A 24,298-nucleotide genomic window follows, 5' to 3' on the forward strand; every position below is an offset into this window, starting at 1 on the left:
AAAAAAAAAAAAAAAAAAAAAAAAAAAAAAAAAAAAAAAAAAAAAAAAAAAAAAAAAAAAAAAAACCTCTTTCAAATTCCATTTCTTCTTCTTCTCCTTCTTCTTTTCAACCTGTCAAATGAATCGATTGGATCGATGACACGTGGACTCGCAAGTCCTCTTTGTGGGACACTCGCTGACTACCAATCATTTACTGCCACGCTTTATCCGAGATGGATAACGACAAATTTTTTTTTTTTTATGAGAAGAATTTAGAGTAGAAACTAAAACTTACCTTCGGGTATTTTTATGACAAACTTTTTAGGGGTTTTATGTTTTCGGTTCGAAACAGGTAACTTATATAAGTTGGAAGAATGCATGGCACACGACCCCTTTAGAAGCTAGAGCCTAGCCACGACCTCTTATCGAGGTTGACCCTAACCTCGACCTAAAGCTACATTGAATTCGACTCAATTCCCTCTCCTTCTCTTTACTCTTGGTTTATGTTACCATTCGCCGATATACGTATAGGAACATGGGTACATGATATAGAATGTCATCCAAGTCAAAGCGCAAAGCTGGCTCGAGCCGCAGGAACTTTTGCTAAAATAATGAAGGAACCTGCACCCCCTACACTCTCTCTTAGGCTTGTGCGGCTACCTTCAGGTGTTGAAAAACTCATTGATGGAGCCGAGCTACTAAAGGAGGTAGACCTTTGGTGTCACCTTGAGAGAAGCCCACCAAAGCAGGATTTTGGGCAGGGACGGAATCGAAGCGAAGAAATTCTGAGTTCTTTGTACGTTGTCCTTTTCTCTAGTTTGGTTTAGTTTTTTTTAATACTGTAACTCACTATTAGTACCTATGGTCTAATTTTTAAACATATTTATTAGGAGGGGTTTCAATCTTTTAAGATATACTTCGTTCCCTTCTTCAACAAATGTAGGATCTCTCAATCCACCCTCTTGTGGACCCAACATCTTCGTTGGAAAATTGTCTGGTGCCTAGCTCTAATACCATTTGTATCAGCTCAAGTCATTCGCTAATAGATATTGTTTGCTTTGACATGGTTTTAAAACGTGTCTACTAGGGAGAGATTTTCACACTTTTATAAGAAATGCTTCGTTCCTTCTCAAACTGATGTGGGATCTCACAACTTATGATTATAGATCAAACATATTCAGCTCAATTTGAGAGTATAACCTTTTAGTTTTACGTCTGCTTTGGGGTATTATCTATCTAACCTTATTAGACCATTTTCTTTTAGGCTCAAATGCGTAGGAAAATCTCAAATGCTTTAGAAATGCATATTCGATAGAGTTGTGAGTTGTTTGAAGGCTAAGTGATCGAAGATAACCCTTGAATATCGTCCTTCGTATCGTTTATCAAATATTATAAGAACAATTCTAGGTTCGAGGCGAAAAAGCTCTATGGCCTAGTTATGGTTTAAAATGATTCATCATTCTCTCATGCCTCACATTTGGGCATAGTTATTGGCTTTTTTAAGCTCAAGTGCTTGAAGGTGGATCTAAATTTGTCCTTCAAATTTCTTGTCAAATCCTCCCGGATTGATCTTAGGTTTTCACAAGATTTAAGAATCTTTTTTAGAAAGATGAATATCGTTTTCTTCGAGATAAATTATAGTCATGTAGCGTTTAAATTATATGACTGGGGGCATGCAAGATGCATACCTCTCGAGGTGAAAATCTAGTCTCAGTCTAAACCTCATGTCGAGTTGGAATTGAGAGATTAGGTTTTTCGCTTTAACATTCTATATAAGTATGAAATATAAGAATAGCACACGACTTGAGGTCGAAGAATGCAAACACATACAAAATGATGAGACCTATCATTTAAAATCATCTTCTCTTAGGCGGTTTTCCAGTCCAGAAAAATTGGATATGTAGTACTTATGCATACACAACACACACCTGCGAGCGTGGGCCCACTAGGGAGGTTCGCACACCCCCTAGGCCGGCTAGTCTAGCTAGCACTCTCTGGGTTGTTTTCTAACACTCGGAGGGAATAGCAACCATTGTAGCATCATGTTAAACATGATGGTCATTTTAGTCTTATAGTGTCCACGTCCGTACTCATCATAAAGGGGAAGTATCTCGATGCACGTGAACATATAATTATGCGTGAGGTCTCCATATTTTCTACTGTGGCGTAATAAATCATGCAAGACACCCCTCATTGTTTCATCACATATTACACTCAGTAATATGCATATATAAACTCTTATAAATTCATTTTATTTATTACGTAACTTTCAAATCATGGCATAAGGGTTGTGCATCATAGATTTCCTTATTTCAAAACCTATCATACCATAGTACATCATGACATTTCATTTATACCATAATATTATTTGGCATATCATATAGCGACATATAACATAATATCACATATCAAAGCATATCACACATATGACATATGCAGGGCCACTGAACACGTGTCACATACATAAAGTAATTCTCCCAACCAAACCGTGTTAGGATCGCACAACAACGCACACGTTCGATGTAGATGAACGCAAAGAACAGGAGAGAGAAAATGCAAGGAGACTATTGACCCAATGATTTGTATTGATGACTTCAGTTATAGGAGAGGATAAAGAGAATACATTTTCAAATATATATATATATATGATTCAGCTTACTATATATAATTTTGGTTAATAACTATCTAATATATATAGTTTTTTATATACATAACTATTTACTATTTATAACAATATCTAGCTATTTACTTTTTATAACAATTTACTTAGATGTCATTTACCATCTATAGCTTTAATATTATAATCGTTCATTAAACTATAAATAACTAGCAGTCACTCGCTTGGTTGGCCTAGGCCAAAACTACTACGACCCATTGATGCTAGCTTAACGTTCCTCTTTGAACTTAAATTCTATCTAAGAAGAGTCCTACAATCATAAATTAGAATTATACTATGGAAAATTTACTCACCTAATTTTGCATACAATAATTTAAACTTGACTTTAAATAATTTATAGTTAGTCATTCTAACCTTAAATGCTTATGAAGAGTTGAAATTAGTAGGAAAGGGTTCAAGTGTATCAGACCCGAAGAGTTGAAACTAGTAAGAAAGGGTTCAAGTGTATCAGACCCAAGTAGAATCAGAAAAAATGTCGGTCTGGAGCCATCAAAAAATGCAATCACATGAAATCATAGTAAGACTTAATTTTTTTTGTAAAATAACTTGGCCTTGGTCTCTAGTTTCCTATCCGGATAGGTTAGATGTGCAGTACTTCTCTACACACGACTCATGCACAGACACATGGACTCATTAGGTGAGCTTATATACGTACCTCTTGGGCCTGACCAGGGCTAGCGCATGCTCATGCTGTCAGAAGCCAATGAGGGAAAAGAGCGTGTATAATATTATGGTATACACGTCTGTACCAATCATAACAGGGGAAAATCTTGACACGTGATATACAAAATGCATGAGGTCCCATAGTTTCAAATCATTGTATAGACACGTGATGCAAGTCATGCCTCCATTTCTTTTCATGACATAGCGTTCCTATGAGGCATACATACATATATTAAATATATCTTTCATGATTGACATACATGATATACCAATGTCTCAAAGGTATAGGGTGAACATGCAACGTAATATACGTTGCATGATTATGGAGGTTCATGCATCATGTAATATTTATATCATATCATGGTTCGTATCATAGCATAAATCATCACATGACATATCACACATTATACATCATAGCATCACAAAATATGGCATGTACAAGGGTCATAAGGTATCTGTCATTCATGCACCATACAAGTCATCTAACCAAGTTCGTGGGCGCCCAACAATAGAACAATTTACTTGATTGGCCTAAGTTGAAATCACTCTAATCCCTAATTCCACCCAAGAAGTTCCACAATTATAATTTAGAATTCTATTATAAAAACTGGCTCACCTAATTGCATAAGATAACCCAAACTTGACTTCAAATAATTTATATTGGTTAAACAATAGCTATATTGACCTTAAATATCTCCGAAAGTGTCGAAAATAGCTTAAGAAAGTTAAAAAATAGTGGAAAAGTGTACAAAAAGTCACACCCGAGCCGAGTAAGCGAAGGAAGTTGAGCTAGAGTCCTCAGAGAATGGATTTTTCGGCTAGATCGAATCTCTAAAGTAGGATGAAATAAAGTAGTTGATGTGACTCCGTAGGCCAAGAGATCTCTATTTTTATATTAGCGCCCTAACTTCCACTTTCTTAATCTAATCGATGTTTGATACACTAATTTTTTTAATAAAATTTTTGGGGGTTACATTTAGAATCTTTTTGTCAAGGATTTAGTCCATTTTTTCATGTTGTTGCTTATTCTTGAACACAATAGGCAAGGTTCTTTAACGTAACTCTTTTTTCTTTATAGATGATTCCAATTATTATTGTCAAACTCCAGAATTCTTTTTTTTTTTTTTTACCGGTAGGGGTACCTACTTGTATGAGAGTTCGTGATATGAACCAAGAGACATCAATCATACAATATGCTTCAATGAAGATATGAAGAAAATATTGTTGAAATTATCAAAAGATATTTCAATTCATGGCACATTGAAGAAGAATGAAGTTTCATGTTATAAATTTTCGGTGGATTACATTTTAGGGTAATTTATAGTTATTGTATTTGATTAATGTATTTTAAGACTTTTTATTTAATTTAGGCTACAGCTACATAATGGTTAATTATAGCCATTAGTATGAATGTTAAAACTCTTGTAATGCCTTTAATAGTTTCATTTTGAGGCTATACAAAGACATGTATGTTGTATTTGTAGGTAGACTTGAAAATATAGTAAAATGAGCATTTGTGCTGTCTTTAGCCAATGACTAAGTTTCTTTGTAATTCTATGTAGTTTAGGTTGCATGTAGAATCATTTAAGCTCGACATGATCAATCTTGCTTGTGGAATGATTCGAATCTCAAACAAGTGTTTGAGATATTTGATCAACAAGAATCATTCAAGCTAGACATGATCGATCTTGCTTGTGGAGTGATTCGAATCTCAAACAATGTTCTTGCCTTGAGATATTCGATCAACAAGGTAATCTGAATCTTACTCTCCTTGTAGTGATTCCTTATCATATCAGTTTGTTAAGTTTTTTACCTTTCCTCTACGAATTAGGTTAACAGTGAACTAAATAGTACTAAACATGCACCACAAGTCGAGGTCACACATGACTCATGGCCTTTTTAGACAGTCGATTTACTTAGACCTATTGTCGAGGCCAACCCTAGTGGTATGGAATCAACCTAAGAGAAAGTTTTGGAACGGATTACCTTGATGATCAAGATTAAGAGTAAAGAAAACTCGTGATTCAATTTATGATGACTCGCTATTTATAGCCTTGAAAATAAACTTTATAATAATTTACAATTTAAAGACAATTCTCTCGGAGTTTAAAAATACAATAAAATCTTCTTAAATCTAAATCATGCGTGACATGATTAAGACACCTAATTTCTTATCACCTAGCTTTGATGTTGGTCCTTTTTCGAGGCGAAGGAGGTGGATTGGTCTTTGGCCCAATCTCGATCTTTTTCTTTCTTTTTTTTTGCTTTGAGGTTCGAGTCGGTTCTTATTTTTCCATTTGTCCTTTTGGTCTAAAATTTGGGTTGTGGCATTAGTCGTGTTGTTGGTGATTTTAAATTCTACCAACATTAGTTAGTAAAATTGATAATTCATTAATATTGTTCTTAATCACTCTTAAAAGTCAAAGTTAGTTTCATGGTTCGTTAATCATATGACTATAATCATCCATCATTTATAGTCACATAAGATACACATCATTGACTTCATGACCCCAAAAACAAAACAAAAAAAACAAAAAGAGATCAAAAGAAAAGAGAGCATTTAAAGATTGTTAACGTCCATTCCTATCGAACTCTCCCGCTAAATCGAGTTTATAGGCATTTATCTCCATTTTGTTGAGAGTTTTCTAAAAGAAAAAACGGCTGAATCCTCCTTTCCTTTGATTTCATCGTAATAGAAATTAAAGAGGGTATTTATACCCGACGTGTCGACTCTCTTGACTTGTACCGAACAAAATCCAAACCCCACGAGAAATTGAAAAAAAGGGTGCGGAATTGGCGTATATCCTCACCATCTTCTCCAAACTCCCAAATCAATGAAACATTTGTTTGTCTGTGGCATGTGAGAAGCAGTAGAGTAAAGTTGAAGGTTGCGTTGCAGAGACTACAAGTTAAAAAGCATTGAAGAGTTCTAATACAAAACGCCACATTTCATTTTCTCCCAAATTTTCTTTTGTTTTTTTGACCATTTCCAATGTATCTAAATTCCAAAACCTTTACTTTCTTTTTGCATTTACAATATTCTATCCTCAGTTTCTAATATAAGGTATTCGGATCAAAAACGAACTCTCATTTCTCTTTTTCTTATTTCGAAATTGGATTCTTCCCAATTCTTCCCAATAAATTAAACGAGTTAGATCAGATATGGATTCATCGGATCCCGATGAGATAATGAAAATGAGAAGATAATTAATTGGGGGAGTTTGTGAAGGAGATTAAAAGTAGAGATTAAATAGAGGGATTAAAGGGCAATTGAAATGAGTTTAGTTAGGGTGGGCGATAGGTGGTGTGGGTGTAAAGTGAAGAGAGGGCCCGCGTGGGCGTTGGTTTAGCGCCACTGAGGGTCGCCGCATGGGTTGGTATGTGACTGATGTTGAGCCACATCCTTGGCTGCCTTCCCACATAACTTCATATCATATATCAACCGACCTCAAACTTCAATTGGTCCACGTTCTTCAACTTTTTCAGTCCTTAAATTGCGGCTACACTACCCTCTTTCTCTATCAATTTACTTTCTATACTTTCCTATGTAGAGGTCAATTTAATAACGTTTCTACACAAAAACTTCTCTCTAATATACATGTTTTAAAATCGTGTGACTGATGGTGATACGTAATAGGCTAAAGCGAGCAAAATTTGCTAGTTGTGGGTTTGAGCGATTATAAATGATATCAAAACCAGACACTAAACAATGTACCAGTGAGGAAGCTAGCCTCTAAATGAGGTGGATTATAAGATTCCATATTTATTGGAGAAGGGAGCGAAGCATTTTTTTTTTTTTTTATTTGCAATTACAATATGGGAAGTTAATCCAAAAGAAAAAAAAAGTGGTAAAGATTCTCTTTCTTTTTGTTGCTTTCTATGCTTTTCCAAATTATCAAGGTAACTTGCAAAGGTGGGATTCAAGGCTTTCTTTTTTTTATAATTGTGCTATGATAATATGAAAATATTGTATGCATCATCTTAAGAAACCACGATTTTCACGTAACATTTTGTTCATATTGAATGTACATTGAGCAAAAATTATTTCTTTTCATTTATTTGTACCGATGCATACTTATAAAAATAATTTTAGATTTTTTTTTTTTTGTGTGTGATTTGTCAGCAGCACCAGAGTGCGTAAGCCTTTATGAAACCCTAATGTTTACGAAAATAGAGTATTCGCCTAATAGGTCCACATTACATAGGTGTGAGTTGTATATATAATAGTACTATACATTCAAACCTACCCATGAATGAAATTTAAACATAAAGCTCTAGACATTATTTTAGGTCCCATAAAACACGAAACTACAATTGCATGCATGTTCAGCATTTCTGGACTCCAACAGTAGAATCACTTACTGGGTATTACTCGGTATTCTAAGTAAAGACAAGAAAGCCATATATAGATTTTTCACTTCCGCTTTTAGTTTTGGATTCTTGTTCGAGATTGCTAAACATTATTTTGACGGTGATTTCTCTATGATTTCAAGTAGCTCGTGCTATTATTTATTTATTTATTTATTTCTTATTTAGGGTTGGTGTGGGACAATTTAGTTTAATCGACCCCGTGACTCAAGAGGGCCCAAAAGGAAAAGAAAAACAAGGACCCAGTTCAATGGACACCAATGGCATGGCTCTAACCTCCAACTTCTGTTCTTTTTCTCTTTAACCATAAAATCACTTCAAATCATATAATATTCTTTTAAGATAAAGAAGGATTCGACGTATTTTTAAAATTTGGATTTCAACATTATCGGATCATCAGATCCATGTTGATCAAATTTACAAGTTGATCGATATTTTTAGAAAATCGGGATAAAATTTGTCGAGAAAGCTATATTATTGCATTTGAATGGGTTAGGAGGTAACTTCAAAGTTCTTTCCTTTCTATAAAAATGTCTTCCATAAATTAAAAGCAAAAATGTCCCATTCTTATTTTGGCTTAGATGTCCTATCTTTTCAATCGTGATAAGGAACAACATCAATCATCTTATCTTTCATTTTTGTACGAATATAACATAAATTATACGTTTTTCTACTCTTTCTTCTCTCATTTTTTAATTTCGATTCTAATGTCGTTGCTGAAATTTGAACAGGGCATGCACTAATGCGTTAGAGAAAAATAAATTATGTGCTCGTGTGATGTTTGACCTATCGACTTTGATATTGAAATTAGCTATAAAAAATTTAGTGTAACAAGACTTTTTAAAAATTAGAAAGGGCTTCAAATTTTGTTGGGTTTACTTTCTTCAAATAGAAGAAGAGCGTTTATATACTTTTCAACAGTGTGTTACGAAGGATTTACCATATCAAGAGAGTGAGAATCAAACCTTCTACTAATTGATCGGTATCTTATTCAATGATTCATTACGGATAATATATATTTTTTTTAAAAAAGTGTATAAGTAATATTTAGATTTATTTATTTCATACTTTCGAAGATAAGTAGATATAAAATGGTAAGTCAGTAGAAATAGTTTACGTGAAAAATGTTTAAACATTTAAATTTTTTCACAAAAATACTTAAAATTATTGTATCCAATCAATCAATTTGAATTAGAATATAATTAGAATATAATTAGAATATAATTAGAATATTTATGTGTTGCTTATGGGTTTAAAGATTATTGTTTTATTTGTTCAAAGATTCAAAATGAGAATAGAAATTCCAACTTGTTCCATTGGGTTTGAGTCACTAAGGCCCATATTCCACTTTTCGGCCCAAATCTGGTGTTACTTGGGCTAAAAGGCCCAATTTCGGGAAGATCGGGGTTTCCTTTCCATAATTATTCTCACTTATTATTTCTTTTAACTTAAATCTGAATTTAATTAAAGATTTCTATTGATATTTTTTTTTAATTAGATAAATATCAATTCATTTTATTTTTTATTCCTTTTGTTGTTAGTTGCAAACGGCTCGCTTTACCTTGTTGTGTGTCATAATAGGATTGTATAATGTCTCTGTCTGACCATCCTAATAAAAGGTTAATTAGTGACTCTTCTATCGGAACTACCATAGAGTTAAAAGTCTGGAGGGAGTGATTTCGTGTACTAGCTAATGATTACATCAACATGTGTGGTCACATGCCCTCTCTAAAGACGAGTTAACAATAAAAAGGCTCTATTCAGACGACCCCTTGTTACTTTTATAAAGCAATGACACTTAATCGCATCGACGCATTGCCCAATCTCACGTAAACCAAAACTCTCTTTCCTCTTTTCTTTCCTTTTCTTTATTTATTTTATTTTTCTCCTTCATTAATTTTGCAATATCCTAATTAAATTATCAAAATATCCCTTTATTTTTGTTAATGAGTTTGGTATGCATGCATTAGTAATATCCCTCCCTCCTTCAGCATAGGGTGCGCCATGCAACAAAGAATGCATTAGACGCCATGTGTCCACCTGCGGCAAAAACAGCCCCTCGCCTCGGCTTCCGGCAGCTCCTTGACTGATTTTGGCTCGATTTTTCAATTTTTGTCTCGGTTCCATCCTTTCACCCCTCCCAAACTTGTTTTCGATCCTTATTAAGATAATTGAGGCCATTTTAGAGCCGTATTTCACATTATTAGTTAGATTATTAGTTAAATTGTTAAATACTAACTAAAGATGACGAATGGTGTGATAGGAAACGAACCCCGGCCACCTTTGGAGTAGCTCTCGAGGAATGAGAGCTTACGTTAATTAATTAGGGAGAACTCCGGCTAAGGCCAACCAAGTAAGTGGTCATACTCTAGAATAGACTAGAAATTGTATGAGTTACAATTTTTGGTTGTTTGAGATGACGTATGATGATACATGCAATATTTATGTTTTACGATGTATGAGCTGTGTCGTATGATGTCGTACGCTAGTTATATGATGATGTATGAGCTATGATGATATATGAGTTATGATGTATGATCTATGATGTATGATGATGTACGTGAGTTATATTACGATGTATGACGTACTTGACATGCTTGATGCACTTAATAGCGTTATGATGAGTATGATGTGTTTGCATGACGTTTATCTTAATATGTTGATGTTTCCATATTAAGCATGTTGTATGATGATGAATGTCATATTGTATCATGTTGTTAGATGGACCTAGGACACAACCCTATGAGCATGAAAATGATATTAATATAAATATCTAACGAGCATGTGTTACTAAACGTAATAGAGAGATGAGACTAGAGTTGTGTCAGAAGAGATGTTAAGATGAGAACAAGAGGGACCGCATGCATGTTGTGAACCGCCTGGGGATTCACCTTGCACGTGTGCGTCGTGTGTAAGGAATTACTACAAATCCACAGTAGTTCGAACTAGAGGCCACCCTTAGTATGTGATGAGATAAAGATAGTCCCTATAGCATATTTGCATGTGATTGCATTTAGCATGGCCCCTACAGTGGGGTCACTTACTGAGTATTCTTCAAAATACTCAGGCTGTGTGCCACATCATTTTCCAGGTAAAGACAATACACACACGGATGATAGTGGCATCGCGAGTAGAGACTGTGACATGCACCTAGGGTAGATGCATATTTAAATTCCTAGTTAGGTTAGAATAAGTTGTTTTGCATTTCGTTGATTTAAATTACTTTTTATTTGTTTTTATTTTTCTTTAAATTTTAGTATTTTGTATTAAACACGTAAGACTATGACAATGTTTTCTAGAGATGAAGATGTTTTAAATGTTTCTGAAATTTATGCTATAAATGATGTTTCCTTAAGAGTTATATTCCGCATATTAGTTGAGCATGAGACGTTAGTAGCGACTCTGAGTAAGTATAAATTTAGGGTCGTTATAGTTGGTATTAGAACTTTAGGTTATAGATTCTGTAAACCAGCTTACGATGTACGTTTGGCATGTTCCATGGTCCCAACGTTGATGCCCCGTCATCATTAGGTACGCCTTGCACAAGATTAGAAAAGAGAAACATTTTCGAATTTGCATGCATTTTATTGTTGATATTGCTGAAATTGTTATGACATTTCATGTATTTATTAAGAGTACGGTGTTGTTTGTAGTATGTTGAGTGACTTAGTTTTGGCACCATGATATGAACTTACTATATGTAATATATAGCATATGTTCGTAAGTAATGAGCCTTAGACTTAAGAGATGTTATCTTGGTTTCTAAAATCATGCCGCCTAGATCACGCAGAAGAGAAAGACGAGGAAGGGGATGACCTCCTATTAGAGGTAGAGGACGAGGTGAGGTTGAGGATCAAAGACAGGGTTCGAATTGGAACTCTTGTTGCATGTATTGTTGACAAGCACCCCTGCGAGGGTAGACCTAGTAGGTAGGGATAGAATAAAGAATGGTCAAGTAATCGTAGTGAACCAAACTCTAAGTGTAGACCTTATTAGTAGTAAACATGACCGACTTCGACATAATATTAGGCATGGATTGGCTAGCTGAAGACCGCGCTAGTATAGACTGTCGTAAACAGGAGGTAGTATTCTCACCACTGGCGAGACCTAGTTTTAAGTTTAAAAGCTCAAGTTCCAGGACTACCCCAAAGTTAGTCTCGATGATGAAGCAAAGGAAATTAGTCCAACAAGACAGTTGGGCTATAATAGCATGTGTTGTAGATGTAAGAGGAAAAGAAAAGACCCTCAATAACGTACCAGTAGTAAACGAGTTCCTGGACGTATTTCCAGAAGACCTACCCCGAATACCCCCTTCCCGAGCGGTCGAAATATAACTCGAACCGGAAACTGGGTCTATTTCCAAAGCACCTAATCATATGGCGACAACGAAGTTGAAAGAACTCAAGGCGCAGTTACAAGACCTACTAGACAAATTTTTCATTCGACCCAGCGTATCCCCTTATGGTGCGTCGGTGTTGTTTGTGAAAAAGAAGGACGGATCGATGCGTCTGTGCATCGGATACAGAGAGCTAAATAATAGAACCATCAAGAATAAATACCCTCAGCCTCGTATAGAATACCTATTTGATCAACTCAGAGAGGCAATGGTAGACCTTCGGTCAGGTTACCACCAAATCAAAATTAAGGAAAAAGACGTACGAAAGATAGCGTTTAAGACAAAGTATGGTTACTACGAGTTTGTAGTGATGTCGTTTGGCCTCACCAATGTCCCAGCTGTGTTTATGGAATTAATGAATCGAGTATTCAAGGATTGTCTAGACACGTTTGTTATCGTGTTCATTGATGACATCCTAGTATACTCGAGAACAAACCTAGAACACCAGGAACACCTCTTTGTGAGTGAAGAAATATTTTAAACTCTTGTGGTCGGTAAAAGTTTGGGTTTTCCCTCCATACAATTAGTGAAGGAAATAGGCCTAGGTTAGCATGATACCATGCTTGTATTTAAACTCATGTGGTTGGTGAGCATGACACCAGGTGTTCTACTGACCTCTTGACATTGCTACAGACAGCTAGCTTAACCAGAGAGGGTCCAGGGGGTGTGCGAACTGCCTAGGAATTCACACTCACATGTGTGGGTCATGTGTAGGGAAGTTCCACACATCCATAGTAGTCTAGATTGGAGGCCACCCCTAGTATGATATGAGATAGAGATAGGTCCCTAGAGCATATTTGCATGTGATTGCATTTAGCATGACCCCTATAGTTGGGTCATTTACCGATTATTCTTTGAAATACTCAGGTTGTGTGCCACATCATTTTTCACGTAAAAGCAAGGCGTCCATGTACGAATGACGGCGGCATTGCAAGTAGAGATTGTGGCACGTGCAAAGGGTAGATGCATATTTAAATTCCTAGTTAGGTTAGATTAGGTTGCTTGACATTTCATTAATTTAAATGACTTTGTATTTGTTTTCATTTTTTCTTTAATTTAAGTGAGTACTGCATTTACCTCCAATCTCATCATCACAACACTTGCAGTCAATAGCCAAGGTGGCAAGCATGTTTGAATCATATGCCTCAATACCCCCTCTGTGAAGCTTCACTGGGAACATCCAGAACAGCCTACTACTGCCTTCCACCACCACTCCATTGCTAAGAACAGCCTACTACTGCCTTCCACCACCACTCCATTGCTAAACCAAGCGCCCACCAGAACAGCCTACTACTTCCTTCCACCACCACTCCATTGCTAAACCAAGCGCCCACCAGAACCAACCCAACCAACGCCCACATCCACTCCCTCAAATCCATCTCCCACAACCAAAAAATGAAGAACTTGAATGAAGGGATGGGGGTTTTAAATATATTAATTAATGAAAGTAGGCATATACAACACGTTTCCTTCTTTAATATGAGAAGAAAATAAGAAGAAAAGAGAAGAAAAGGGGTGAATAAAATAAAAAAGAAAACAAAAAACGTGAGCGGCAGGATTCGAACCTGCGCGGGCAGAGCCCACATGATTTCTAGTCATGCCCGATAACCACTCCGGCACGCCCACGGTTGTGTTCATAGATTGAATTTTACTTTTTACATTTAGTTTTTATTAAAAATACATAGATAAAATGGAGATGCGGGGTATCGATCCCCGTACCTCTCGCATGCTAAGCGAGCGCTCTACCATCTGAGCTACATCCCCTTTTTGAAAATGTAGTAAGTTAATATTAAGGATAGAAATTAAAAGTATAAAAAGATAATGAAAAAGTCTACTACGAGGAAACCGGAGTATGAAAGGTGTTTAAAAATTTATGACCCCTCTCTGATTGATTAATCAAACCCTTCCATTCCCTAAACCCATCTCTCTTCCATTTTCAACAAACTCCAAGCTCTGTCCAATTCAAGGCTACAGGATCAAACCTGCATGATCAAACCTGCAAGTGTTCCTCGATATGCACTTCACCATTGCTTGCCCCTAGGCAAAGCCCACATGATTTCTAGTCATAGACGATAACCACTCAGGCACGCCCACGCATACGCATTTATATGATTTTACGAAAATTGAAATTGCATTTGTCTCGCCAAAATAATGGAAAGAATAATCACACTTGGCCCACCCCACATTATAAAAGTTAGACAAAGTAGTATTTGCAAGGCAAACATAGGCTTCTATATAGTGATCCCAATGGCAGAATTCGAACCGACGCAGGCAAAGCCCACATGATTTCTAGTCATGCCCGATAACCATTCCAGTACGGCCACGCATATAAATTTATATGATTTTACGAAAATCAAAATTGCATTTGTCTTGCCAAAATAATGGAAAGAATAATCACACTCGAGCATGCCCCACATTATAGAAATTGTAGTATTTGCAAAGCAAACATAGGTTTCTATATAGTGATCCTCGATAAGCACTTCAGATAATTTTCTAATTAGCTTCTCTTTACTTTGAACATATTCCGAAGATGCTCACTTCCTGAAAGATGTTGGTCTTGATCCTTTTGTGAAACCACCTACCTTAAGCATGAGGCGGTGGCTCAATGAATACATGTGTGCTTGCACCTTGGAGCACATACACGAGGTGCATAGCCCATTTCACTTAGCCCCTCTTCCACTCAAACTCGATTGCCTCTTTGCAATAATGTCGTCCTCCATAAGAACTTGTGTTGTGCTCAACTTGACACTTGGTTGACGCTCGCCTTGTCTGACCTCAGTTACTTGCAAACATTGACACTATTTCTCAAATGCGAATGGTTCTTTGGAAGACACCCGACTTGGTGTTCCTTCTGTTACATTTTCTCTGCCCACATCGGAACCCCAAGCCCTTAGCAAATGAACTTGGTTCTTGCTTGACAGGTAGATCTCCCCACACTAAGGTGTCGACACACAACACTAATGAACTTGGGGGAGTCATGGTTTCAATCCACAACTTATTCTAATTCTGACCCGCAACTGTCTTGCTTACTCTAGCACTCTTGACACACTTGGAAGGTATTCAATCAATCCTCAGGTTCCCAATCTTATTCGACTAAACGTACAAAGTGTAGCTCTCATAACAACTATCATGGTCGTACTTTTTCAATCGTGTGGCGTCGTGATCTTGACACGCTCACAACCAACCTCGAGGAAAACCCAAGGCCCATATTCTTTTTTTGCCCGACTTTGTGATTTCGTCGGACCTTAGGTGAGGTTTGTTTTCACCAACTGAATATCACTTGTGCAGAACCCAAGCTTGTTCAACCACACATGTTGTCCAAGCATATATGATCAATCATCTATGACACAACCGACTTGCCTCTACACTAAGACAAATCATTTAGGTCGACCTTGCCTCTAGTCGGGACCAAGGTCTCTTAATGCAATGTTGCACCTCATCCTGTCATTTTGGCTCCCAATTAATATGGCTCATATATCTTGATGTCATCCTAAGTCATGGGGTGTCGTCGGCCATTGTAGCTCACTTGGTCATGCCATCGAGAACGAGCCCACGTGTTGTTCATAATATTTGGACATCTCGAATATTCATCCATCGAAGTTCTATTAAGGCATTATATCCTCTGTGTCCATGTCGGATCATTTACAAACTTCGTACAGGATAGCGGATAGTGGATGTATGATCCAACCTCCAACACCTGGGTTGGGGCACAACACTAGCACATTTGTGCCACCCAGTATTGCCCTTGAAAAACCAATGTCAAAGAAAGTCGTCTGAGACACTCATCTCGCAATGCTCGCTCTCACTGTGACAAGCATATGCGTATCTCGCTTAAGCCACAAGGACCAGGGGTGGTGGAGCGCTGACATCATGCCTCCCCTTAAGGTACATTTCGAAGCATTTTCAATCATCCTCGGATATATGTCATTTAGGCAAACGGCCATACAATGTCATGGAGCGTCCATTCAATGTCTGATTGACACTGAATTTGGCGAACATTCATATTTCATATGGACAGATTTGACTCTAGAACCGCATGCACAAATTCCCTTCGGAATCCTGTTTTTCGAGGTTAAAGCTTAGGGCCCTACTCAGCCTTCAACAAACTTATCTTTGACACTTGTATTTACTCCTGTATTTACTCCGGGAACTATGTTACTTATGTCTCGTCTTTTTTTTTTTTTTATGTCCACTTCATTTGGTCTGTTGTATCATGCACCGTCCTCTTCAATCGCATCATAACACTCGTCTAGTCCCTCGCATGGCCGAATAGACATCACTTGAACTCGTCTAGTCCCTCGCATGGCCGAATAGACATCACTTGAAGGTTGTCACTTTACTCATCCCAATGTGAGAGTCACAACCTACTCTCTTCGTAGTATGATTGTGACATTCTCTCCCACTTAACCTAATCATCGTCCTCCATCAACTTACTTAGGACACAAACCCATGTTATTTTCCATCTCAAATCGCTTCCCCAACCCTGGAAACAAAACACCCCCTTCGGGATTAAGAGCATTTCACTTGCTTATTCCTTAGTTTATTTTGAAATATCAACAGCCCAAAGAGGAAATAGTGAATTCCAAGCATGAGCTCCTAAGTTTTTTTTAAAAGAAGGGTTGGGTTTAAAGAATTAGCAGTAGAAGGGAAGTTGAAACATTAGATTTAAGCCCAATATAGACCATCCAGACAAGTAACAATCAAAAAGCTTTCTTAGATTCAGTAAACACAATTCCCATATTCACAATAGAAGTCATTATAGACCATCCAAAACAGATAAAAGAACTACAGGGAGGTAACTCAAAATAAGCCATCTCCAAGATGGCTATACCATAATTTATTGTCTTTCCCTAAAACATTATCTTTCAGAAGCTTTATGGCTGACTATATAAAATCTGAACCGCCTCCAAAATGCTCCAGGTCCGGATGAGTCCCTCCTCCTGGTCTCCTAGGATTTCTGTAAGAATCGGAAGTAGAAACGTCCAAGTTAGTCTTATTGGTCCTCGCCAAATTAAAAACACGACTTCAACAATCCAAAACTCCATTTTACACACTTAGCACATCATTCCAAACCGATCCTAACTTTTCTTAAATGTTCTTCCTTATATTACTCGAGTTGTTTTGTATGAAAGACATATGGACTAATGACCCTAACTTGTTTTTTCATGGATGACCTATCCTAATTTAAAATGAAAAGAAACATGGTTTGACTTTAGTAGTTGTCACAGCAGTCAGCAAATGGTAAACGCTAGTAGAAAATTATTAATCCAACAAGCATAAGCCTCAGGAAGATCCCAAATACCTAACAAACCGATTTGGTTCAAACCCAGGAACACCAGGTGGACCATATGGATCAAAACGAGCACCTGGAGGAACGCCCCTGTTTTAAAAAAAATAAAAAATAAAAACTCAGAATTAGCAGCAATCATAGTGCAAGGGTGAGCGTGTGGGAGTGGGCAATGTATGAGAGAGCTAAACAACTCACGGCTGCCCGCCTTGAAAACCAGGTCCTCTACCAATTCCAAACCATCGCGGGTCATTAGGTCCTGAATAATAAAAAAGTGAACTTATTACACTTGCTATCAATCTAACACTAGAAGTCTAGAAGAGAGAACAAAAATTCACAAACCTAAAAGCATGCTCCCATCCCCGCTGAAACCACCTCTGAAATCAATTATTGGAAGAATAAAAAACAAGAACAAAACAAAACAAATTAGCCTGATATTTTGCACTTACCGCAATCTCATATACACAGACGATCGATGGATTTAAATAATTTACCTATTGGGGTACATTCCAGCACCAGGTCCAGGGAAAAGATCACCACCACCAAAGGGATTAATAGGGGGAATTACAACTCTAGAGAGTAACAAAATCAAACACGATCAGACTATGACAATTCACTCATGTGATACAGACTATTTGTAGACATTGAATATTAAACAAGTTTCTAGATTGGTAGTTAATGTCATCTGTTAAGGAAGGATTGGACAAAAGACAAAAATCTTCCCAATAAATACTACCAACGATTAGACCGTCCCAATAATTGAACAAAAGCCAAAAACAACTCTTGCACATTAAGATGAACCATTTTCATTTTTCAAGTAGCAATATAGCTCAGAAAAATAAGAATGATGTTAAAGAATTTCAAATTGGCTTCTTTTTTCTTTTGGGTATTAGTTCTGTGAGTGGGAGGAACCGTATTGTGCTAACAGAAAAGGAGGTGATGAGTTGAGTCTCTCGGGAAGAAAACTATCCCATGCAATGGAAGCATGACCAGTGATCACTATCATATATAACACAAGCATGGTGCCCAAGCCCAAGAAACTCAAATCACACAGATCTTACCTCTCCCTGACATGTTCTACCCATGAAGGAGAAAACAATGTATTATGAAGAAAACATAAAGAAAAATGGCATCCAAAATATGGTTAGAACCCTGCAAATCCAAATGATGGAGACAGTGATAATAGGACCCAACAAACCTATCATGGTAGTAGTACTTAATAGTTAAAAACTTCAAGTCAAGACCCAACATATTTCTAAAATTGTCATAATATTTTGGGAGTGTGCATATGTGGAGAGAGAGAGAAAGAGAGAGAGAGAGAGAGACCCTGAAGGATCGATTTGTGGACCAGGACGCTCAGGAATTCCAAACATAGGCATATTCGATGGGGGGCTATGATTCTCAGGGATTCCAGAGGTAGGTTCATTTAGAACAGCAAATGATCTTTCACTACTCTCAGACCTGCAAATCACAAAAAGCATATAGAGGCAAAGAATGATTGCCAAAGGCATAGATTTTTTCCACATCAGGTCACATAAATACTAAAAATAGAACCAACAAATTGTCATTTGAGTTCCATAAACATGATCGAAGCTTTAAAAATCTCTCTAAATTGTTACAAATTCGTAACTCAATCGCATGATGGATAAAATAAAAATTAAGATGCTGAGCATATTGCAACATCCTAAAACAATCTTAAATAAATAATCCATGAACATGAACTCAAAATTTAGCAGCATGAACAAAGTGTGTGAAGCTTTCAAAACCTAATACTAAGTTAAATTCAATCCATAGTGACAACGCTCCAATAAATAAGAATGTGAAAAAGAGCTATCATAATCGGTTCAACCAAAATCCCTCTCAATAACATCAGGAAAATGAATAATTAAAATGATCGTATGTATTGATTATCTGAACTATCACTACCTTGTAGAACTACTTCTCGTAGCTTTTGAAGAACCGTACAATTTACTCAATATTCCCAAGTCCAATCGTTCCACCAGTTTATCCAAATTTCTGTACTGAGTTGTATAGCTACTTCCCCCATTCGGATTGACGATTTCTTCAACGCTAAAATTTAAATTAACAAAAAACAAAAAGAAAAACTCAACATCGAAGCATGAGGAAGTACCAATTTTCCAAGATGCATAGATCTAGGAGGGTGTGGCGTACTCAATTTCAAGATGCAGCGGGTCCGAATTCTTATCAGTCAAGGCATCAATAAGCAATTTCCCGTTCATCACCAGGCACTTCACTATCATTTTCTTCCAATTCGAATCCTTTTCAGGGTTCGCGTAAACGTAAGCGTACTCATCCTCCAATTCGTTCCAGCCCTCGATACTAACTTCATCTAAACCCCAATCCAATACTCAGAAATACTAAGCTTTGAAACAAAATTAAGGCGTTTGCAATATACATAGAACTCATACCCGTAGAGGGGGAAGAAAAGGCAGCTTCAGTAAAAGCAGAAGGTCCAGTGGCAGTGAGCACGAAGCCGGAGGCGAGAAATGTGGCGTGAACTGCAAACGCGACCTTGTCGTAGTCATTACGAAAGCTAGCCCTAGTTGCCCTGATGACGGCCATTACCGATTGCTCGTTCACCATTGTTGTATTGGATTGAAGAATCTTTGTTCTTCTGGAATTGAATTCAGACGGATCAGAGCGAGCGAAGAAGATAGAAACACAGAGCGAGCGCGGACAAGTTCTCGAAGTTCTATAAACGGGAAAAGTCCAACGGAGAAGACTCGTGGGTTTCTACAAAATTCCTTCAATTTATACAAAGTTTTTTTAATTAATATCCTTCCTTTAAAAATATATTAACTCGAAATTCCTTTGAAGTTATTAGAAAGTAATCAATTTAATAATTATTTGAGAATTTGAGTGTTACAATTTTTGTATTTTTATTTTAATATGCAAAGAAATAAAGGAGTTTCCTTTTTTTTTTTTAATTTATGGATTTGATATTTAAGAAAGAGATTAAAAAAATTGAAAAAAAAATCCGATTAATGAAATAAAAGAATTAAAGAAAATATTTAAGAAGGGGAAGAGGTGAAAGAGATGATACACGAGCTATACATGAACAATTTTCATCAAATAAAAAAATTTTAAATATTTATTCATCATCTAAAATTAATAATTGCATCACAGGGTTTTTGCTATGTTTAATATAAATTTTATTAATTTCATAAGCAAAAATGATATCATGTTCCTATAATAAATAATATCTTTAAAAATAATATAAAAAAGAAATAAAATAAGGAAAAGAAATAAAATAAGGAAAAAAAATAACAGAATATAAAAAAGAAATAAAATAAGGAAAAAAAATAACAGAATAAAACGTGAGCGGCAGGATTCGAACCTGCGCGGGCAGAGCCCACATGATTTCTAGTCATGCCCGATAACCACTCCGGCACGCCCACGGTTGTGTTCATAGATTGAATTTTATTTTTTACATTCCGTTTTAATTAAAAGCATGATAAAATGGAGATGCGGGGTATCGATCCCCGTACCTCTCGCATGCTAAGCGAGCGCTCTACCATCTGAGCTACATCCCCCTTTGACACTTTCAAAATAGATTTAATCTAACTACAATTCAAAATTTAAGTAATAATGAATTGATACTTTTAGTATTTTACTTTAGGAATAATTTCAGAATATTATCAACAAAAAAAAAGTAAATTTTGAAATATATAGAAAAAAATAAAATTTTAAATTATCGCATAAAAGTAAAAAAAAAAAAAAAAAAATCGAGATTAAAATGTCTATTTTTCATGGCATCAATCCGTATACCTCACATACTAAGAAAAAGCTTTACCATTTAAACTATATCCCCTATTGACTAACACATTGACATTTAGTCTAAACTAAATCAAAATTTAAGTAGGGGTGAATGGATTTTTTTAGTATTTTAATTTAGGAATAATTTCAAAATATTATCAACAAAGTTTATCATAATATAGCAAATAATAAAGTGATAAATGGGGTTTGAATCCCGTTCCTTCTCACTAAAATAGGATATATGTTCCACACCTCAGTCATATTTTAATGGAGATGCAAGACATCGATTCTCGTACCTCTTGCATGCTGAATAGATACTCTACCATCTGAGCATCATAAATTTAAAATACACCAAATACAATTTAAAATCAAATTTTAATAATATTGAATTGATTCTTTTAGTACATTGACTTTCAAAAAGCTATAAAAAGAAAATAACGCTCACCTAATCTATCATAATATAGGAAAGAATAAAATTTTAAATTAATACAAAAATTTGAAAATAATAATCGGAGATAAAGGATGTCTATTTTCTATTAACTATAAAAATAGGGTATAAATTTCTATTTCTAACTCTACCCTGTAAATAAACGGGAAATTAATAAAATTAGAGATATCTTCCCCACCTCATAATTATTTAAATGGAGACGCAAGATAATTATTTAAATGGAGATGCAAGGCATCTTGCCCGGTACTTTTTGCAAGCTAAGCGAACACTCTACCATTTATGCTACATCCCTTTTCAATATTTAAAAATGTATTGATATATACAAGCTAAAATATGACGTATCAAACAATTAAAAAAAAATTATCGATAAAATTTTCAAATATAAAAACAAAATAGAAAAATAGTTATATTCAAATTTAAAAATTAAAATTATTTGAAAAATTGAGAGAATAAATAGAGCTAAAATAATACTTAGATCTACTTTAAATTAAGAATAATATATATTTAATTATAAATGTTAATGGTAATGCACACCTTATTTGTTGTGCGCAAATTACCATTCAAATTCAGCCTCAGATTAGGTAAAAAAAAAAAAAGTACCTACATAATATTTGTTTTTATTCTTTGACCCTTATACTTAAGGATAATTACAATTACAAGTAACAGCTAACGACATGTCGTTTCAGAAATTCACTTCACTTCAGCTCTGAGTTCTGTCGTTTGGTAGCTCTAATGTAACAAATAATGGCCACAAAAAAAGTGGTAGCGAGTCCGCCCAATATCACACCCCCACCGGCAATAGACATATCTCTCGACTTGTGATGCTCACGATTCTCCAATACTTTGATTTCACTTTGCGGCGCTTCAGACGGACTCGAAGAAACAGCCGCCGCACTCCAGTGTTTCCCGAGCTTCCTAGCGGACGGCGATTCAGCTGCGACGGCGGCGGAATCGAGCAGAGAATTGGCGACGATGAAGAGAAGGAAGAGAAATGGAGCCATATATTTTGGAGCTGCGATTTACAGAGTTTAAGCGGTTGGAAATAAATAGGGTTTTAGATCCAATTTTGGGGAGTGGGGGGAGGAAGGAGGGGTCTATTTTAAATTAATAAAATTAATTGGGCGTGTTTGGGAAATGCAGGAAAGTTTGGGGGTGCACACACGTGTGGTGTGACGTTGGGAATATAAAACATGTACAGCTAGGTTTGTAATCGAGGGAACAAGATCATTTATGTGTTTATATGTAAAGCTGTGATAATTATATAAAATTTTAGTTTTATTTTATTTTATTGAAACAATTAAATATTAATTTATAACTCTAATTTGAATGTCCCTTCAAATTTTAAACTAGTAATTATATTAATTAACATCTGAACTGATACAGTCACTAATTTTTGTTTAATTTCTTTTTTATTAATTTCATATTTTTTTCAACAAAATATTAAGAATTTTACTGGAATTTTAAATTCTAAAATACAAAAATTAAATTAATTGGAGAGAGAAGTAAAACATTTTTTTATAGGGACATGGAACCCTCTCTCTAGTATAGGTGTTTTAAAATCTTAAGGCTGACCATAATACGTAACGGACTAAAGCAGAAAATATTTGTTGGTGGTGGGCTTGAGTTTGGACTGTTACAAATAGTATCAGAGACATGCATGGGGCGGTGTGCGAGCGAGCGTGTTGGGCCTCTTGAGAGAGTGGATTGTGAGATTGCACATTAGTTAGAAAGGGAAATGAATTATTTCTTAAAAGGGTATGAAAATATCTCTCTAGTAGACACGTTTTAAACCCGTGAGACTAACGACAATACGTAACAGATCAAAGCGAACAATATCAGTTAACAGTGGACTTGACAAAAGAATTTATGTTGGCTTATGAGAACAATTGATAAGATGAGGAACCACTACAAGGGGAGTAAGATTCAGATTACCTTGTTGATCGAATATCTCAAGGCAAGAACATTGTTTGAGATTCGAATCACTCCACAAGCAAGATTGATCATGTCGAGCTTGAATGATTCTACATGCAACCTAAACTACATAGAATTGCAAAGAAACTTAGTCATTGGCTAAAGAAGAGCACAAATGCTTCTTTTTACTATATTTTTCAAGTCTCATACAAATACAACATACATGGCTTTATATAGCCTCAAAATGAAACTACTAAACATTCCAAGAGTTAACATTCATACTTAATGGTCATAATTAACCATTATGTAATTGTAACCTAAAGTAAATAAAAAGTCATAAAAACACTAAATTGTAACCCACCCAAAATTTATAACAATCAAACTTCACTTTTCTTCAATGTGGCATGCATTGAAACATCTTTTGATAATTTTGACAACTTTTTCTTCACATCGTCATTGAAGTATATTGTATGATTGATGTTTTTTTTTTGTTCATATCAACAATGCTAAAAGAACCTTTAATTTATAAAAAAAATCTCGAGTTATAGAAGCAATTCATACTGTAAAGACGGTATTATAAAAGTCACCGCAATGGAGTGGCAGAGGTTGCCAATAGTCAACGTGGAATCTACAGCCTACATATCAGATCATGTTCTGAAAATTGAAAACATGTTGCCTTTGTTCATAATATTTTAAGCAACCAAAGCTTCCTTATTCTATTCTATAATTAATATGTCCATTATATTGTAAGCAACATGTTTCTTTTCCTTTTTTTTTTTTTTTTTTTTTTTA

At 35.7% G+C, this 24,298-nt stretch overlaps 1 protein-coding gene and 4 non-coding genes across 5 annotated transcripts; all 5 read right to left on the minus strand.

The window, feature by feature from the left end:
* Positions 1 to 13,627: 13,627 nt before the first annotated feature.
* TRNAS-AGA lies at positions 13,628 to 13,709 on the minus strand. The gene has a single exon. It is a non-coding gene; the product is annotated as a tRNA-Ser (tRNA).
* Positions 13,710 to 13,774: 65 nt separating this feature from the next.
* TRNAA-AGC lies at positions 13,775 to 13,847 on the minus strand. Its single transcript has one exon. It is a non-coding gene; the product is annotated as a tRNA-Ala (tRNA).
* Positions 13,848 to 16,771: 2,924 nt separating this feature from the next.
* On the minus strand, positions 16,772 to 20,122 carry LOC111466228 (probable proteasome inhibitor). Its single transcript, XM_023110828.1, has 9 exons — positions 19,800 to 20,122; positions 19,543 to 19,720; positions 19,297 to 19,440; positions 18,697 to 18,831; positions 17,865 to 17,942; positions 17,713 to 17,747; positions 17,569 to 17,629; positions 17,386 to 17,463; positions 16,772 to 17,040 (listed from the first exon to the last, which is right to left on the minus strand). Exons 1-9 carry the CDS (start codon positions 19,972 to 19,974, stop codon positions 16,968 to 16,970), a joined length of 957 nt encoding a protein of 318 aa, XP_022966596.1. The 5' UTR covers positions 19,975 to 20,122; the 3' UTR covers positions 16,772 to 16,967.
* A 585-nt stretch (positions 20,123 to 20,707) lies between these two features.
* TRNAS-AGA lies at positions 20,708 to 20,789 on the minus strand. The gene has a single exon. It is a non-coding gene; the product is annotated as a tRNA-Ser (tRNA).
* A 62-nt stretch (positions 20,790 to 20,851) lies between these two features.
* TRNAA-AGC lies at positions 20,852 to 20,924 on the minus strand. Its single transcript has one exon. It is a non-coding gene; the product is annotated as a tRNA-Ala (tRNA).
* Between the last annotated feature and the right edge of the window lie 3,374 nt (positions 20,925 to 24,298).

Source organism: Cucurbita maxima, unplaced genomic scaffold (genome assembly GCF_002738345.1).
Source record: "Cucurbita maxima cultivar Rimu unplaced genomic scaffold, Cmax_1.0 Cma_Scf00030, whole genome shotgun sequence".
In the NCBI taxonomy this organism is placed as follows: domain Eukaryota; kingdom Viridiplantae; phylum Streptophyta; class Magnoliopsida; order Cucurbitales; family Cucurbitaceae; genus Cucurbita; species Cucurbita maxima.